This window comes from Etheostoma cragini, chromosome 15 (genome assembly GCF_013103735.1).
Source record: "Etheostoma cragini isolate CJK2018 chromosome 15, CSU_Ecrag_1.0, whole genome shotgun sequence".
Classification (NCBI taxonomy): Eukaryota; Metazoa; Chordata; class Actinopteri; order Perciformes; family Percidae; genus Etheostoma; species Etheostoma cragini.
In genome coordinates this window covers 19,861,059-19,880,659 of record NC_048421.1, presented here as the reverse complement: position 1 = coordinate 19,880,659, position 19,601 = coordinate 19,861,059, and the positions used below count along the sequence as shown (strand labels likewise).

At 40.3% G+C, this 19,601-nt stretch overlaps 2 protein-coding genes across 4 annotated transcripts in view; one reads left to right on the top strand and one right to left on the bottom strand.

Moving 5' to 3' along the window:
- Positions 1-1,493, top strand: part of gadd45gip1 (growth arrest and DNA-damage-inducible, gamma interacting protein 1) — a 4,151-nt gene extending 2,658 nt beyond the window's left edge. Inside the window, exon 2 of the mRNA XM_034893729.1 lies at positions 1,075-1,493. Coding sequence (XP_034749620.1) covers positions 1,075-1,366 — 292 coding nt within the window. The 3' untranslated portion in view covers positions 1,367-1,493. The remainder of the gene's footprint in view (positions 1-1,074) is intronic.
- Positions 1,494-2,289: 796 nt separating this feature from the next.
- On the bottom strand, positions 2,290-19,433 carry zgc:158403 (tetratricopeptide repeat protein 39A). Of its 3 annotated transcripts, none has more exons than XM_034893699.1 (18): positions 19,123-19,433; positions 17,844-17,948; positions 17,196-17,327; positions 16,765-16,823; positions 14,461-14,528; positions 14,192-14,256; positions 13,150-13,249; positions 12,979-13,044; positions 12,769-12,880; positions 12,571-12,638; positions 11,407-11,466; positions 10,493-10,654; positions 10,295-10,386; positions 7,271-7,391; positions 7,077-7,188; positions 6,602-6,716; positions 3,980-4,096; positions 2,290-3,161 (listed from the first exon to the last, which is right to left on the bottom strand). In XM_034893699.1, the coding sequence occupies exons 1-18, from the start codon at positions 19,155-19,157 to the stop codon at positions 3,053-3,055; spliced, it is 1,698 nt and encodes a 565-aa protein (XP_034749590.1). In that variant the 5' UTR covers positions 19,158-19,433; the 3' UTR covers positions 2,290-3,052. The 3 variants fall into 3 exon arrangements, with proteins under 3 accessions (XP_034749590.1, XP_034749592.1, XP_034749593.1); XM_034893701.1 differs by having other exon boundaries at positions 12,772-12,880; positions 19,123-19,432; XM_034893702.1 differs by lacking the exons at positions 17,196-17,327; positions 17,844-17,948; positions 19,123-19,433 and having other exon boundaries at positions 14,461-14,523.
- Between the last annotated feature and the right edge of the window lie 168 nt (positions 19,434-19,601).

Here is a 19,601-nt window from a genome sequence, read left to right as displayed (position 1 = left end):
TCTTGGCTGCATCTCTGATCAGTCTTCTCCTTGTCTGAGCTGAAAGTTTACAGGGACGGCCAGGTCTTGGTAGATTTGGGGTGGTCTGATACTCCTTCCATTTTAAAATGATCGCTTGAACAGTGCTCCTTGGGATGTTTAAAGCTTGGGAAATCTTTTTGTATCCAAATCCGGCTTTAAACTTCTCCACAGCAGTATTACGGACCTTGGTCTTGATGAGGCTCTCTGCGCTTTCAACAGAACCCTGAGACTATCACAGAGCAGGTGCATTTATACAGAGACTTGATCACACACACAGGTGGATTCTATTTATCACCGTCCTCGCTGAACTTCTGGAGTGGGTTTGCTGCACTGAAAGTAAAGGGGCCGAATAATTTGGCACGCACCACTTTTCGGTTTATTTGCTAAAAAAGTTTAAAATATCCAATAGATTTCGTTCCACTTCACAATTGTGTCCCACTTGTTGGTGATTCTTCACAAATTTTTTTTTTTATATATCTTTGTTTGAAGTCTTAAATGTGTCAAAAGGTTGAAAAGTTAAAGTGGGGCGAATACTTTCGCAAGGCACTGTATACCAAGTAGAGACTGAATATTTACTGATTTCAGTGCATACTAATGGAAAGTTCAGTATACATTGATATAGAATGAGTAAGTTAAATTTTTGCATAAATAACGATAAACAATTAGTAAAATAGTTCAGTTATTTGTTGTGTGTGTGCGCAACGGTTTTGCGACCACACGTGCACTTAGCTGCTAAATATTAAAAATAAAATAATTTATAACTGTTTATAAGGTGTTTTAGTGTTAATTTGTATATACAGTATATCATGTATATGTTGTGTACGTATTGACATTTGTGATTTTGCTAAAAAACAATTAAAACAAACACAAATGTAACGAAGAGTCATGGAGATTGACATAATTCATCCTACGAGAACCAAGAACTGCAAATTCAATGGCAATCAGTCTCGTAGTTGTGGAGCAATAACCTGAACCAACCGACCTGTTGCACATCTGTGCATGATGCAGCACATTGACATCACTTTTACAAATCTTTTTCCATTTCCATCGCAGAGAGAGACTGCTAGCAGCAAACATGGCCAAAATGCCCAAGATGGTAGCTGACTGGCGCAAAGAGAAGCGAGAAACCAAGCAGAAGCTGAAGGAGGAGAAAGCTCGGCGTGCAAAGTTGGTGGCCGAGGCCAGAGAGCGCTTTGGCTACGCAGTGGACCCCCGCAGCCCCAAGTTCCTGGAAATGGTGGCAGAAATAGAGAAGGAAGAGAAGAAGAAAAAGAAACTAATGAAGCGCAGGCTGAAAGAGGAGCAGGTGGTGGCCCCTGTCACACCCCCCGCTGCCTCCTCCTAGTCTTAGACGGAGTCATTTCAGACATACACAACTGCTAGGGCTTGGTCTAACTACTGAAAGAGATGGAAGGTGGGCTGCATTATGTAACTCACTGGGACATTTGTAAAAGAGTACCCGAATACCAGTTCAGACCTTGTGGTACCTGTTGGCATCTGTAATGGCCGGAATTAAAGAAAATCTCATCCATGTTTTGTGTAAACAAAACCCTCAAAAGCATGTTATTTATCATTTTGCTTTAAGCTGTCCCTGAAAGATAAACACTGCTGTACGGAAATGTTTTCAACCCGCCTGTTGTCCTGGGGTCAAGTTTTCCCCATGGTTAAAAGTTACTACATCAGAAATTCTGGGTTCTTTCATCCAAACTGTCCAAATGTGACACGGATGCTTCCATTTAACACTTTTTGCAAATTAAACAAAGGATCAGTCCACTAATTTATTACATTTTGGGTGTTTTATTTCCCCCAAAACAAACACTGACAAGTTATTCATATAAATGAGGTTTCTTGAAGATGAATTCAAAAAAGAAAATAAGTGTAAAACCAGTGGTAATATATTGGCGTTAGTGATGTGTACAGTATGCTGATGGTAGTGTTACAAAAATGATGAAAATGTTTTTTTAAAAAGCATCAAAGTGTAAAAGCGTCAAATTGTTCATTTTCTGTTTTGACCTAGAAGGACGATAGAGGGGGTAAGAGTTTTTGTTGGGCGTTTTTAGGACTTAACGGGACAGTTTAAGACGAGAAAGATGGAATGGCATGTAGTAAAGGGCCACAGGGCAGAATCAAACCAGCGGCCGCTGTGGTACGGACTGACCTCTACATGGTGCGCACACAACCAGGTAAGCCCAAGAAATGTATGTTTAAAAAGGACAAATATTACAAGGTGACAAACTTAATTGGGGCATCATTAATGACAAAACAGAGTCGTATGTAGAATTTATTTATGCAAAAATATTTGTTAAACATTCTGAATTTTTTGGGAAGTGCATGCACTGTTACAAATGTGCGTAAACACTGACTTTTGATTTATTCAAAACACACCAAGACGGTGTCAGTGAGTTGAGAACAGCTGTAAACGGTTCACCCCTCTAGCCGTGGCGTGATGGACTCGTATGTATTTCCACTGCAAGCATGCAGAACGAGAAATGAATGAATGCATAGAACCCTGGCTGCTGACTGTTGGGCTTTTCTGCCAGTCAGTTAACCAGGTTCTATATTATCTTAAAATGCCTTAGATCTTAACACCTTAAAATACAGTCATTCCAAAACGGACCAGTATGCTTATGTAACGTAATTATGTAAAAAAAAATCAGCCATTTCAATTCTGTAAACTAAAGTAATTACTATACATTTCATCAAGTCATAAAATGTCAAACTGGTTGTGTTGCTGTCAATCAATTGATTCAAATTTAGTGTTAATTTTTTCTACGTAAACCATGAAAGCAGTCCATAATATCAAGTGTCCCTCATTTCACAATGTCAAACTGTTTTATGATCTTGGAAGGCGGTCTGGGCCACCCGGCCTTTTATAAAACAGCCTTCAGCTTTGTCCAATGACCTGTTTGTGTAGACAGGTGTCCCTGAACACAGTTATAAAAAAACAAACAGCAGTCACTTGTTGAAAATGGATATAGGTTTAAAAACAGCCATAACTGAGGGAAATGGAGAGTCCAGTGGAAGAAATGTCCTACATATGAGTGTCCTCCTCGTCCCCGGGGTCAGCCTTGAGTTTTGCGAGAGCAGCGTGTACCCTGAACTGCGTACGAGACTCCATGGAGTAGTCCTTGTAGTTGTGTCTACGAGTCACAACAGTGGAGGAGGTTAAGGTGTGAAAGAATTAGTGTTGGCGTTTTATTGAATATTACAAGATATTACATTTTCAAGAACCCATTTTATTACCCCCACCCCCCATTTGTTGTTCTGTGACAGGCAGAGAGCGACCTCTAGTGTTCCTGTAGGGCCTATGTTCTGAGTAACCATAGAGACGGTCCTCTCTGTACATTGTGGGACTATCCTGTCCCAGCAGTCTTGTCATAGAGACTAACTGCAATGATACATTGTATTACCCATATAATATATAACATATTAGGGTACAAAACTAGTGTTAAAAACAGAACAAAGCTCTTTACAGCAATAGTAAACTATTCTTATTCACTTTCATGCCAAGAATCGAAAGAGAAGAATAATGCTGCTTAGAAGCTAAGCCAACAGCCAGTTTAATCTATACTGTATGAATAAATATATACTGTATATATAAAAAAACTGAACACATGTTTTCCAGCAGAATAATTGTCCATAATATCATCCATATTTGTCTTTATTGCACAGCTGTTGTAAAGGATTACATTACACCTTAAACATGGGCTATTTTGTAGGTCATTCATATTTTAAGGTTTGTGTTATGGTAGTAAAGTACATAACATTTCTGCCCAACTGAGTACGGTTACTTCACTTCCGCACAAAAGCACTGCATTTCTGTATCACATAACATTCTATGGGCACAAGAATGCAAATGATATCCCACTTTGTCATCTTGCTGGATGTATGTGCCAGGAGTTGATAGTGTCTCTGATGTTGTATGCATCAATGAAGCTGCTTTAAGGGAGGAACTTACTTGGCCTTGTGCAGTAGTTTAATAGCCTCGTCCCTTCTGCCTTGGTCTATGTAGAGCAGGCTGAGCTCCACCAGAGCGTTAGGCACCAGGTAGTGGTCAAACTTGATCTTCTTTTCACTGAGCACACATAAAGAGTAACTGTCACATAATACAGTTACATCAAACATAGGTTTCCCTGTAACAAGGAACAAGAGTTTAGTTTTTCCATGTGGGTAGGTAGGTGACTAACTTAGGAAATGAATCAAGAAGCAAATGTTTCTCTCAGGACCTACTTGAAAACCTGGGTCATTCCATTCAGTGACTACATGCACACTAATGTTCCACAATTATTCACAATATTACAAAATTCCTTAGTTTATACGGGTCATGTTAACAGCATATTCTGTTTAGATATTCTGAATGAGTCCTTTTTCCAAATATAGAATTTTCGGATTAAGACTTGGCACCCGGGTAGCTCACCTGGTAGAGCGCACACCCACATATAGAAGTTTACCCCTCAACGTGGCGGCCGCTGGTTTGACGCCGACCTGTGGCCCTTTGCTGCATGTCTTTCCCCCTCTCTCCCCTTTATTGACTTCAGCTGTCCTATTAAAATAAAGGCCTAAAAGGTCCCCCCAAAAACTAATTAAAAAAATGAAAGTCTTGTAGGATATGCTGGTATTATTCTCTTTTTAGAAGCATTCTTTAGATACAGCGCATTCGGAATATGAATCCCAATTTGGATTTTTTAAACTGAAGTTTTCTCACAGCGTTGCAAACTTATGTGCGTTGCTATGGTTTTTCACAAACCCCAGTTCGCAAGCATGGGGAGAGCTGCTCGGCCAAAAGAAAAGGCCCCATTTCTGGTCCGAAGAAAGAACACACGTACTGTATTTCTAGACATTACGAAAAACTGGGGATCAACAGGTTTTTGAATGTGCACAAACATCGCAACACAGACATTTCCAAGAAGCTGGTTAAAGGAATAAAAGAGTCAAACAAGTCCGCCACTGCTGGAAAACAATTTCTTTTTTTTTGTACGTATTATGCCCTGCTACATGTAAACAGGAACATTAGTGCGTTATTTATTTTCTTTAGCCATGTAGACAGCTTAGTCAGAATGTTGTAGATCATTAGCTAGGCCTATACATCAGGTAACACAGGAGAAAGAGAGACTGGTTTCAGGTCAAATGCCAGGTTGGATGCACCAGGAGAGAGGATGTGAAAGGATGGAGAGGTAAAGACCAAACAGCTAAGTGTAACCCCAACGATTAATAATTACACAATGTATGCAAGCAGAAGCCATTTCTTCAGGTTTCCTTGCAAAGCTCCTACAGGGACAACCCCGCATTAGGTCCCGCTGTTGCTACAAATGAGGAAGAGCCGGGATAGTGTTCCGCAATCGTGTTCAGAGCTGTAAAGGTACATGTGTGGAGTCTGCTTGTGTGCTCTAATTAAGTCACCATCATCATGGAGGTATCAGTCCTAGAACTGGAAATTGGCAAATTAGTGGGACTTGGTCGTCTGGGAACAAGGCCCTAAACAAAGATGGCTGGCTATTATAAACTGCTCTGTCTGGTTAGCTGCTGGCAGGTTGGCAAGACAAGGAGTTTCCCACTATTGTTTATCTGCCTGGGGATTAAGGCAAGCTTATGAAGGGAGAACTATTAAAAGGTGTGTGTGGATGTGAGACATTGTGGAAGTGAATAAGAGCAGTCCATTTCACAGCGGGGAAAAAAGTGTGAAACACAGAAGAACAGACAGCCAAGACAAATGTAATGTTAGTAAGACGAATAATTACATATTTCGGTTGTCATTATCGGATTCTAATTCCTGTGTTTTGTTTTCTAACTTAATGGAATAAGAATTGACTTTTTAAAGAAGTGTTTTTCAATTTTCAATTTCTTGTATTTTGTGTTTTTGGTACTAAATTAAGACTATGGAACAGCAGCCAAGTAGCAGGATTTCTTTACACTTCAGTTATGTTTTGTCTGGATAAGGGCAAAAAACGGAATAATACGTGCATGTAAACGCAGTCATTATCAGTGGGACTTAAACAAGACTGGTTGTTAATCTTCAGTGCTATGTAAATATTCACTGTATGACTTGATGGGTGAGTTGAGAGGAAACTAAGCAAACATTGCATTGTCAATATATCCATTTCAGTGTTTACTTAAATGTCAGGAAAATCTTCTGTTAGGATTTTGACACATGATAAGCAAACTAAATTTAAAAGTTATTTTAAAAGGTCCATTCTCTTTTGGGAATCGTTGGGTTTCTGTAAATAACATCACAGAGGACGGTCGACACCTGCTCTTTTATAAAATGCACAATGAGATGTTGTTGTGATTTGGCGCTGTAGAAATAAAATAGAATTGAATTTTCAGGATAACTTTGGACCTGTTACTTTTAGTTCTTCTTGGGAAAATGGCATAGCCTACTAATATTTGAAAGTAAAGTGGTCTTAACTTAGTCTAAATGGTCATTGTTTTTATCCATGTTGCCAAAACTGCATCCAGGTTTTTAACATGCAGTGCACACACACTGATGCGTCTCTGTTCACAGAAGATACATGGTTTTTTGACTTGCATGCCATGTCAACAAACCAGGGTATAACTTGAAATTAAATCCACTGGAAGTCACCTGGAAAACACTTTGTTGAAGCTTTCCTCAGCAGCCTGGAGGAGACCCTGGTTCTTCAAACACAGACCCTTGAGCAGGTGGATCAGACACCGGTCATCCAACGAATACTCGTTTTCTGTAGAGGAGAGTGTCAAGTTATCTTGTTTTGTCTACAGTTAAATTTGAGGTTGTCTGGCTTTGCTAGATCTTCCTCCACAGCGCTGTGGAGGAGGGCCTGGCTAGTCCACACAGTATTCCGAGATGGGAGGAAAACATGCTGTGGTTTATTGGCATTTCTTTAAACCAATCCCAATCGTGCTGGGCGGCGCTAAGCACCGAGCAGAGCCACGGTGACGCTGCAAAATCGCATCGGGAAGGAACTTGATTTGGTGGAACATGTGTAAGTTCAAAAGTGGTTTTAGTCGTGCAACCGCCATCTGAAAAGTGTGAAATCCCGGATGTGGGGTTTGTTTTGGTTTGGGAAAAGTGCCATTACCAGGAGACTCCAGCAGGGTGCGTTCTGCATCCACCAAAGTCTGCATCATGCCTTCAGTCAGCTCTGGTCGTTTGCTGATCATGCTGAAACCGTTCCACATGTACATCATCTCCTATAGTGAAACATTGAATACTGTTAGAAGGCTTAGTCAATCATATTTGCCATTGTGTGTGTGTGTGTGTGTTAAGCTTTACCAGCACCGGCACGGGTAGCCTGATTGGGCAGCGAGCCTTGTAGCGTCTGGCTTTACGGATGGCAAACTTCTCAGTCGGGGGAGACTTCCCTGCTATCTTCTGCTTGAAGGTGGACACTTGTCTAAAGACACAGGAACATTAGTGAAGAGTAATTTGGAAGGAAGACATGAGGTCTGAATTAGTGAGACAGTGCCTAAAACATTTGATGTACTTCCTTTTAAACCTGCATTTATTTATTTGGAGCCACTTGGAGAGAGTGTAACTAGCTGTAAACTACACAAATGTGACATGTTTGCTAATACTTGCATATTTACCATATACTGTAAAAAAATAATGGACAAAGCTTCCTGGTCTGAAAAGTGAAACCAATGTGGAAGAGCCTTAAACCTGCATGTATCTTCCAGTATGAGGTGACTCCACTAATCAGTCTGTTTCCATAGGAGTCTATGGGAAAATTACTCTACTTGTCCCTTGATTACCTCAGTAATAAGTTAATGGTTTCAATTGCGAGGTTCCAAGTTTTCTTCAATACAGCAGGATGTTCATTTAGTAAATTATGGTCCCATTTATTTTACAATAGAATATAAGGCAGGGGATGCTTTAGGAGCCTATAGTGACACGCCAACATGTCAATAGGGACAGAAGCTTAGCAATGCTAACCATCACCCTCTCACTGTGGGTTTTCACTTCAAAGTTAATTGCAACATTTTGGTCAACTAAAAATGTCTTGTTCTGCCAACCAAGCAAGCAAGCTAGCTACAGTTGTGTTCAAAATAATAGCAATCCAACATCACTAAGCTCATAAATCCAATTTGGTAGAAGCAATATTTCTACATGGCAAAAGATTTACTAGAAAGTGTTGTCATAGAAAACCAACAGTCATGACATGCATGCTGCTCATTCTATGTAATTGAATGGGCATGTTCATAGCAGTGTTGTGTTCAGTTAGTGAGGTGATTGATTCTGTGAAGAAACAGGTGTCAGTTATGGCTCATAATTAAGGAAGAAGAAAGCAAATGTTGCGTATGCTAGTTATAGTTCACTTCGCACTGAAATACTCAGCAGAATGGGTTGTTCCAGATATTGATCTGAGGAACAGCGCACTTTGATTAGAAATGGCATCAAAGTCTGAACAACGTAGTGAAAAAACGATCAACTACCATTCAAATGGATGGAAGAATAGTCAAAATGGCACAGGCTCAATCAATGATCAGCTCCAGGAAAATCAAAGAAGACTGAAAGTTAAGAGTACTGTTAGGATCAGAAGAAGGCTATGGGAAGCAAAGCTGTCAGCTAGAAGCCCCCCCGCATGTCCCATTGCTGAAAAGAAGACATGTACTGAATAGGTTGAAATTTGCCAAAGGACACATTGACTGACCGAACGTTCTGTGGACTGATGAGAGCAGAATTGTTCTTTTTGGTTCTAGGGGCCACAGACAACAACTTCTATGCACTGAATTCAAGCCACAGTACACTGAAGAAAGTAAAGCATGGTGGTGCAGGCATCATGTTATGGGGATGTTTCTCATACTGTGGCGTTGGGCCTATTTATCAAATACCAGGGATCATGGATCAGTTTCAATACATCAAAATACTCGAATTGGTCATGTTGCCTTATGCTGAAGAGGAAAGGCCTTTGAAAAGGGGTCTTTGAACTAGTCAATGACCCAAAACACACCAGTAAGCGAGCCAAGTCTTGATTCCAGATGAACCAGACTGATGTTATGGGGTGGCCGGCCCAATCCCCGGACCTCAGTCCCATAGAATACTTGTGGGGTGACATCATAAATGCTGTTTCTGGGGCAAAACCCAGTAATGCAGAGGAATTGGGAAATGTAGTTCATTCGTCTTGGACTGGAATACCTGTTCACAAGTACCAGAAGTTGGTTGACTCCGTGCAACAAAGATGTGAAGCAATTCTCAGAAGACATTTTTTAGTTTATACAGTAAATGTTTGAGTTTGTAAAGAAAAATGCAAATACTGCTATTTTTCTGAACAGCCTAATATTCCTTTTTCTTCACTTTCTGTAAAGGTAGAACACAAACTTGATCAATTTGGGTCATGTTTTTATTTGAAATTAAATGTACAGTGTTCCCAATGCATTGATATTATGGAATTAAAAGCTATTCTAAGGCTTTTGAGCATAATTCACTTTTTTAAACACACTGCTTTTATTCTGAACACTACTTTACCTGCAGCATTAGCTGGTAACTTAGGGGAAAGTTTGCTGATTCTCTGTACTGCCGTACACGCAGATGAAATGGCGCCAGTTACCCACTGTTTAATCTCCGCTGGAAGACTCAATTAGGAGGGGTTGACAATCGGCAATGACGGCCAAACACGAGACTTCAAAACGACAGCCAACAAACAAAAGGGTTGACACCAGTGATGCTATTTCCACTACTTTTACAGTGTATGTTATTTACACAACCAGCACACCGGAGCAATGCTTTCGTGCTTCTGTCAACTTGAAGAATTTAAGTCCAATATTAACTCTCTTTTAGCTCTGTTTTTGGTCTTCACCAACTCCTGAGGGAAATATCAATGCCCCACTATGTTCACCAGCTAGTTTGTAACTTTTGTTTGTGCCGTTTGGTGCTATGCAGGTAGTGTAGAATGGGTTTATTCAAGCTTTCTCACTAAAAACAGCTGCCTCCTGCTGCATGAAACCAAGCTGATGAGAGCGAAGAAAGTAAACCCAAACGTTTAAGTGGTCCCTTGTACGGGCGAATATTTGTGACATCACATCTAGTCCTAAGGCCAAATGTGGTTCAATATGCAGAGTTTTTAGCAAGGTAATAAACTTTTCAGTGGAAAAACTAGATCAGACACAACTTACTATTCAAAGCAAGAATATTCAAGAGTATTATTATAGGTCTCAAAACATACAGGGGACCTACAACAACTTACTTACATCCTGAAGTGTTGTTATGTCTATGTTGTTGAGTGAGTGAGTGAGTGAGTGAATATGTGGTGTATGTTTCTGAGATAAATCATGGAGCAACTGCAGTTTGTGTATTTACCTAAAGAGCTCGACCTCGTCCTCGCCAAAAGGCCTGGCCTCGTCTTTAGCCAGCATGCTGAGGTAAGCAGCTTTCATGTAGACATACATGGCCTAGCAGTGAGAAACAAAGCAAGCATTCACACATTTTGGCTTTCTTTTGAGAAATCATCCAACTAATTTCCCACTGCTCTCCTCTGGCCCATCTTGTGTTCTGTACCTTGGACCAGCGGCTCTCCTGGCTCAGCAGGTCCGCGTAGAAGTACGCCATCTTCCACGCTCGCTTATAGGTGAAGCACCACATCAGCTCCCAGTAGCACATGTGGTGGAACTGCTTCCACACCTGCTGGGCCTTGCAGCCATCTTCAAAGAGTGCCACCGCCTAGTAGATCAGTGACATTACATCATATAGAACATTAACAAGTCTCAAAATCCCCTTATCTTACATGATTCAAAATAACTTTATGTCATATCCCCTCAGCCTCTTTGTCTGGACTGGCAAATCAATAGAGCAAAAGTTGTACATTAATAAAAATTGCACATTTTGTTCAAAATGCTGTTTACTCCAAATTCCTACCCTACCTATATTATGTAATTTAAAAATAGAAACATCATACTGAATTAATCATCTTCCATATCAGTTATCTTCAGGTTTCCGACTGATGAAGACAGTTGGAGAACAATTAGATACAAAATTGGATCTTGGCTGTCCCAAATGATCCTTTTACTTGGCAACTATCATGTTCTTCCCAAATGATGTACAGATTTTATGACATTCTATTATCAAATGGCTTGAAAACTAGTGCATATAGCCACTGTAACTTATGCATACACCCAGTTTGGCCTGAGCCCTAAAGGTTTACAACGTCTGGCTCCGCCCACGAGGGTCGCTGCTCTGGAGGAATGTTGTGTATTAAATATTAACATTGGTTGCTGTTCCTTTGCTAGCTCAGGGGCTTAACATGTGTCAATATTACCAGAAATGTTCATGCTTCACTCACTCTCAAGATGTACAATCGCTTATGATTATCTGAGAACAAAATGCTCTATTAAAGAGATTAAATGTACAGGAAATATATCATCAGTCAACATTCTTCCAAGCCATGTCACGGACACATTTCATTAAAAACACACCTCATCAATGTTCCCCCTGATCTCTTCAGTCCTGCCTGCAAAGAAAAGGAATATTGCTCCCTGGAAAGAAAAAAAAAAACAGATTTCAGCCTCCAGTGTTGCTCAGTATGCCAATCTGGTGTGTGTGTGTGTGTGTGTTAACTTCTCCTCTATCTGCAAGCAGACCTCTTGTCTAGCAATTACTCTAAACAATGTTTAACCAAGACATTTCCATTCTGGGTCGGTACACATTGTGTCAGAGCTTTGAGTTTGTTCTCTGGGATGGGCAGGCATGTAGGGAAAAGGTGGAGTGGAGACAGGTATTATGAATTCAAAAGAATGTGAGTCAGGTGGAGAGGAAGGTGTGTGAGGTCACGTAAAAAAGGAAAGAAAGAGGATGTGAGGATGCAGAAGGGGCTGCGTGAGAGGAAGGTGGAGTGAGTATCAGATGGAGGTAATCAGGGTGTGACTTGACCATAGAAAGAAGAAAGAAAATATATGAGTTGAAGGAGGGATTCAAAAGAAAGAGCTGCCATACAGTGAGATGAAAACACGGTGTAACAAGATTAATAAAAGGATCTATCTATCCATCTATCCATCTAATCTATCTAAAAATAGAAAGATTAAAAGGGCAATGAGGTGAAAAAGGTGAATTCATTCAAAATTCATTACCAATAAAGGGCCTTTTTTTTTAACTTTTTGCCGATTTCTTTCTATCAATTGTGACTTTGTACTCATTTTACCACTCAAGCTAATTTCTGATATGTAAAACTTAAAATGGAAATAAAAGTGGTTTTTAGATACTCTAAGCCACTTAAATTATACCTCTCTGCATACTGCGGCCATACAAAGGGAACAAACTGTAATTCAAAGTCGCACAGTCTGACTTCTTTTAATTCTTGGTTGCCACGTTCTTCCATTGGTAAGTACAATGTAATCAATGTCTATCATTTACTGATAGAAATGATGGCCAAAACTACAAAAATAAGATGAAAAAAATCAAATTTAAAAAACTTCTTTTTGAATTTAGTCCTACAGTTTTTTATTACTGCACTTCCTTATAATTGGGTCACTTGTAAGAGACACAATTAAAAAAAAGAACAAAGACGGTGACATCCTGTACTTTAAGCCCTTCAGAACTTCCTAGACAGTGATGTATCCCGTGAGCACTTTGTTGCCACTTACCCGTGGGTAGCGGAGACGAAAAGGCTTCAGCAGCCTTTCAGCTTCAGTCACGTCTCCCTCGCCCGTACCTGAGAGGACCGAACCGAGATACGATACATATGATACATCGTATCGACATTTTCAATAACAGGATAATATCACACGATTAGAATCATGTGACTCTCCGATGCTTGGGATGCTTTGGAGGGGGTACAGCACTACCTAGGATGAACGTGAGAAAGGTGTAGTAGCAGAGCACGAGCAGAGCGCACAGCATGGAGCGTAGATTCATCCCCGTCGCACCGCCATGCAGCAGAGACAGACCGAATTCCTAAAACAGAACCACACATGTAGAAAACATCCATGAGTTGGTGATGAGTGAATGCATAATGCAGGAAACGTGTATATATATATATATATATATCACACCTTGTCTCCAGAGAAGCCCGCAAACTCTAAAACTTTGAGTATCCGTGGAGGAAATAGAGAGAGTGTCTGTGAATTAAGAAGAACTGTGTGGTAGTAACACGATCACACTCACACACACACACAGACCGTTATATTCACACAATGGTGTTTGGGGCTACTTTTGTGACTTACCAGATTAAACGCCCCTATTCCAAATGATATTCCTCCCTCTAAGTGAACGTGGCTGGGTCCTTTGAGACAGTTGTGAGATTGTATGAAGGAATGCAGTTCTCTGGATGAAAAAAAGGCATTTGTGTCAATTTTTAGTTTTACAACACAGCACAGCATAATGACCTGATACTGTATAGCAGTCATCTTCAACAGGGGGCCCATGACCCCTAGGGGGTCCTCAGAGTCAGAATCAAACCCAAGCCGCTGCCAAGGTTTGATCCTGCATAGGGCGAGCCGCACGCTCTACAGGGTGAAATAGAGGTTGCCCTACACAATGACAGTTTTTTGTTTTTTTTTTAAGATTAGTTTTGGGGGCTTTTCCCTTTATTCAACAGCAAAAGTGGATAAACAGGAAAGGGGGAGAGAAAAAACGGGTTACACGCAGCAAAAGGCCACAGGTCTGATTCAAACCCGGGCCGCTGCAAAGGGCTCAGCCTACACGGGGCGGACACTCTTACTGGGTGAGCTAGAGGTCGCCCCCACACACAATGACATTTGAAAAACCAAAAAACACATCTAACTTAAAAGGTTTCTCCAGTGATTTACTGTTGCACTTTCACAGAAAAATGTGTAAGATACAGATAAAAAAAAAAAAAAAAGAATGATCCAAATTCTTTGCAGCAGAAGCCAAAATATCTGGACTTTCCAACTCCAAAAACACTTGTTCATGCATTTCCCATAATGCAAATCAACAGCATCTTTTACGAACCTCCTTGCCTGATACTCCACATGCCTTGTTTGTAAAGGAGACTTTCTGTTACTGAATCAAGTCTCCAAATCTAAAATGGGGCTATTTTTTTTAGACAGTTTAGAGAGTTACCTCAAAAACTACAGAAGGCAAAACTGTTGGAGTGGCTCTTAATTAAACCTACAAATACATTTTGCAACCACGAGAAGAGTGGGGAAGAAATATTGAGATAATGTATACAGCCTTTTTGCTCAATAAAATCAAACGCCACTGACTTTTCCTAATTATACACGCTGTTTCTCTCTCATTACTTACTTGTAAATTAGGTAACTGTTTCGTACTTTGATCCCTCCTTTGATAAAACTCACCATGTTCTCATCCTGCAAAAAAAACAAGGGAATGGGTACATTGAATTGAGGTGCTTAGATTATCAATCAACAAGTAAAAAAAGTAGAATGTTTGTTCCATATATTTCCTAAATAAACAGTCTTGATCATGTGGAAACTGTGGTGTGCTGTTCCATTAGATATACAGATATTTACAGTTCATTTCTACGTTTTAAAAATGTGATTAGCCTACAGCACCTGTAGGAAGGTGAGAGCGGCTCTTTGGAGTTGGCACTCTGCATAACACACCTCGGCGTGGAGCTGCACTGCAAAAACACATGCATAAACAGGACACATGAAATAAAATATAACAGGGATCAATATAAACACGCAATAAAGCATCAAATTGTTTCACTGCTACCTCACAGAAAATAATACGGGAAGACCATGTATACGTATGGGTTAGCCATTTTGCATGGCTTTAAGGATGCTCCACTCGTGTATTTTAATGCTTGCTTTATTGTCTGTAAACAACAGTTGTCGGGGACATTAAATGTTACTGCCACTTTACAGTTGGAGATGTTGAAGTCATGCAACTGTAGTGCAGTTTGTTCATAGCCTAGTGTTAGCTTTTTACTTCCAAATACTGCATTTAAGCTCCAAAAGTCTTAAAACTGGTGTGTTTATCTGTGAAGAGATTGCTGAACAATTGTTTAAGTATCATCAACTTGTTTACCCCGGGGCTTATTTTCTGCAATCAAACCTTATTCCCCAGGGACCACTCCTTTTTATTTCAGTCAGTCAGTTGGTTAAACACTTTTGGCTGAGACTAAAATCTCAACCACTAATACATGTGATTGTAATTATTTGCTGATCTCTGACAGTTTATTTAGCAACGTAACAATTTCAAAGGTCTTTAATTTTGCACTACTTTGGTTTATGACCAAATATTTGAATTCTAACAACGTTCATGCTAATTAGCAAATGTTAGCATGCTACCATACTCAGACAAGCTAGTTTTAAATGGTGGAGCACCACAAGGCTGCGTGTTGTCATCTCTGTAATTTTGCAATTACATTAATGACTGTAGACAGCAGCAATGTTAGGTTGGACTTCTCACAGAAAATAATGCTGCACATGAGAAAGCTTACTTCAGCCTGGTCACTTTACTGCAGGACTGGTGTCAGACTTCTCATTTGGAAATTAACGTGGCAAAAACAAAATAACTTATTTTACAAACTAAACCAAGAGAGACCAGTCACAGCACCCCTGTTGTACTGTGGGAGTTGTGGGACATTTTATGCAGAATTATAGATCATACCTTAAGTTGTAATGCAAACTCAGAGAATGTTTTTAAAAGAGCCAACCAGCGCCTGTTTCTAACCAGGAAAATGAGAAGCTTCAACCCACACTTGAGGTGACATACAAGGGCCTGGTAGAACATATTTTAAAGTTTAAAGTGCTCATTTTCAGTTTCATAATTGTATTCATAGGTAGTACCACAATAGGTTTACATGGTTTCATTTATCACCCTGTTTGTTGAGTTTCTGTTTTAGCTACAGAGTGAGGCCTCTCACTTCTGTTCCATCTTTTTTGTGAGTTGCACATGAGTATAAACTAGGTGAGAAAAACTAGCCAGTCAGAAGCAGGGTATGAGGGTGTGCCATGCTAGTGGCTAGTTGAGCATTATAACGTGTGTTACAAAGGGACGCATGTTGGTCACTGAAGTAAAGGCTGGACTACAGCAGAGCTGTTTGGAGCAGATGGTTAACAAAGTTTTTTGTTGGAGACAGTAAGTCTTTTTTAGGTGGACTTTTGGGGCTCTTTCACTTTGTAAACCTATAACATGCACAAAAATGATATATAAAACAATAAAGAAAAGGGAAAAAGCCAAAAAGCATAATCCGAGCACTTTAATATAACCGCTTGCTATGGCAACCTGAACGTAAAAGACAAAAACAAGCTTTCCATAATTGTTCCATAAAAGCAGAGAAGGTGACTGGCCGGCCAGAAAAGCAGCTGAAGGATGTATTTAACAGTGTGGTACTCCGGAAGGCCAGACGGGTATCTGTGGATGCCTCACACCCACTAAACTCAGATGGAGTTGCTCTCATCCGGCCGTTAATTCAGGATCCCAAGGGCGAGACAAAATATTTATAAGAGGTCTTTTGTTCCCCATGCCACAGAGGCACTGAATGCAAAATGCAAAAATTAACAATTTCACCTCTAGATGGGGGAAATTCTTACACAATGTAGCTTTCTGCAGCTACAGCTTCAGAGCTGTTTTCTCTACAGATTTATTAAATGTCAGTGGAAAATTGTAAGTCGGCAAAAAAGTCTACTGTTGGATCAAAAAGATTAGCACTAGCCGTTCAGATAGGCTACTATTTTTATTTTTGCTATCAAACTCCATTGAAACTGTGCGGGATTTATGAAATAGTGAACACTCAGACAACTGTACATGTTATCCCCATTGAAATACGAGAAATTAAACGTAAATTACACATTTTCCTTTTGCATTTACCAAAAAAAAAAAGAAGAAGAGAAACGAAAGCCTTTTACCTTCAGTGAGCGATTCCCCTACCGACTTGTTAGTCAAACCTGGGGACTTCCGTCGAAACCTGAAACACCAAAAAATACTTTAGTATCAACAAAAGAAATGGTGTTAGTATTCGTGCTAACCACATATTTGCTGACAGTGACAGCAATCATCCACGAATTACATGTGCCCATTATCTTAGCTGCTGCTTTTTACGGCTTCTCTAATGCAAACACAGTCAAATTGGTGGTATGGTCAGAAACAGTCCATGTAAATGCAATCATGTAAATTTCCTTCTTATGGATGATGGACTGTGGAGTTGACAGCATGTGAGAGAATAAAGGGGTTTTAAAAGATGTGACGACTTTTTTTTTTTTTTATTACACTCTATGAAATGAGTGAAACGATATTCTTAAACCTGCTTAAAAACACTACATTCATGTGATATCCTGACCTCTGGCACACTTCTGAGGCACTCTTCATGGTATTTCCTGCATTGCTGATGTCATCAGGCTGGAAAGTCATCATGGCCTGCATTTCCAGCACTGTGGCGTAAATAAGAGCATGGTACATACTCTCATTCACTCTGCATAGGAAACACGGAGTGGCGGGATCAACATTATACACTGGAAGCAAACAGAAGCAATTTAAAGAGCATAGTGTATGACCGGCACATTTTCCTGCTGAGAAAAGATAAGAGCAAATGTCTGCTTCTCTTTATTCTTCCTATCTCCTCTGCCGTCCCAGGCCGTCTTGTGCATAGTGTTTATTTTGTAGGGTTGCCTTTCGTTGGCTGTTGAAACAGTCAGACGTTGGGCGTTAGCTTCAGCAAACACCTCATATCCTAGAGAAGTGAAGCCTACACAAGGCCCACCCTCGTGTCGTGGCTGACAGGAAGCACGCTACTTCACAGGCCACACCACAGTTTCTTCTTCTTAACATCCCCCAAGACTAAATTCTGCTGACATCATACAAAAGAATACCACATGCAGTGAATGTGCTAAAACATGTATGCAGTACACTACAACCTGAAAAACCTAGACTGGAACAGCTGGTTCAAACCTGTATGGAGCCAGACATGACTCGTGGATTATTCCGTTACCTTGGCCGCAGCCTCTCCAGGCTCTCATTGAAGTGGTTGTTAAGGAAGAGATCCAAAGCCTCCATGCACTCATCCAGGCACTCTTTCAGAGTCATCTGTGAGGAGCTGCCGCACAAACACAAACACGGATCAAAAGGTGCAAAAGGCAAAGACACGGAGCGGTGTGCTGTGGGGGGAGAGGGGAACTCATACGGGATCCATGTGTGGTGCAGGTAACAGGTCCACAGCAGACAGCATCAACATGCCTTTAAGGTTGCCTGAACTTTAGTTCAGTCATTCCACTAAGCTCATCATGCAATAAGAGCAGCACCACACAAAAGCAGCTTCTGTGTTGTCCTATATATGAAATGATTATATGATATACTAACCCTTGTGTTGTTCTTCCGGGTCAAAAACAGACAAATATTCTGACTTTGAGTTTTCACAAACACCACTAGTTTTACAGTACTTTTTGAAAGTTGTGATCAATGGTCAAAACCTCATCTATATAGAATTATACTCAATATTTGAGTTAAAAATCAGAAATTATGAATTATTTTGACTAATAGTTAAGATCAGAGGAACGTACAGATGAGTTTAATCAGGAAGGACAGTGATCAATTGTATTTGCAAAGAGCGTTGTAAGGAATCCAATCCATTGTTTGTGGTAATTTGGTTAAAAAGAAATCCATATTTCATGTGTAGACATTTTTTTAAAAGGGGTCAGATTTGACCAGAGGACAACAGCAGGATTAAATATCCTCTTCCCACACTTTACATCAACATCCATCCAGGACTATACACATACCCTTTGTGCACTCTGTATATTTTCCACATTCTGCACTCAATCCATTCAGCCTGTTATGTCTCATGGTAAACAGCTATTCTGTAAATATTTCTTTCTGTAGGCCTATATTTTGTTTATTTCATTAACGTTCGATTTCTGTTTGTTTATGTAAGCACCAAGACAAGTGAAAACTTTCTTAGTGTCACTTACTTGGCAGTAATCTCTTTTCTGATACTAACTCTGGTTTTGAACCTTGCTGCAGGAAATATTTGTGCCAAAATGACCTAGGTTGGCAGACGACGAGGAAATGACGACTAAATTACGTTTCCTGGTGCAGCAAAGAGTGAATTTATATTAATATTATTATTTCCTGTAGGCCTTACAGTTTTGTTTTTTTTACAATTTCCCAAGATAAACCGAATCCTACCAACTGATCCAGAAGGCGAAGATATCCAACATTCAGGGAAAAGACAACTTTCAGCGTGTCCCTAATGTTTCCTGAAGGCTACTCACTTTTCTGCAGCATTTGCGTCTTTCCCATTGGACATGTTCTCTCCCTGGCCGGGTGGCTGTCTCCGACACCTGTTAGGAGCTCAGCAGTACTCAGCAGTAGGAAATCAAGATGCATTCACCACTTCAGCAGCACACTGAAACCAACAAGCTGGCAAAGGACAGCGGTTACATGGAAGTTGGCGTCGGTGAAACTCAGGCAGAGCGCTCCGAGGTAGAGGCATGCGTTCATCTGGAAAGGATCCGACAGTTTGAGTGAGCGCAGTAGAGGTGCATCTGACTCCTCCTCTGTTACATCACCGTTTCATCACTGCCACGCACACGTTAAAGGTCCTATGGTGTTCTTTGGTTGCTTCTATATAGACCTCAGTGGTCCCCTAATACTGTATCTGAAGTCTCTTTTATAAATACAGTGGTCCCCTAATACTGTATCTGAAGTCTCTTTTATGTAACCTTAGTGGTCCCCTAATACTGTATCTGAA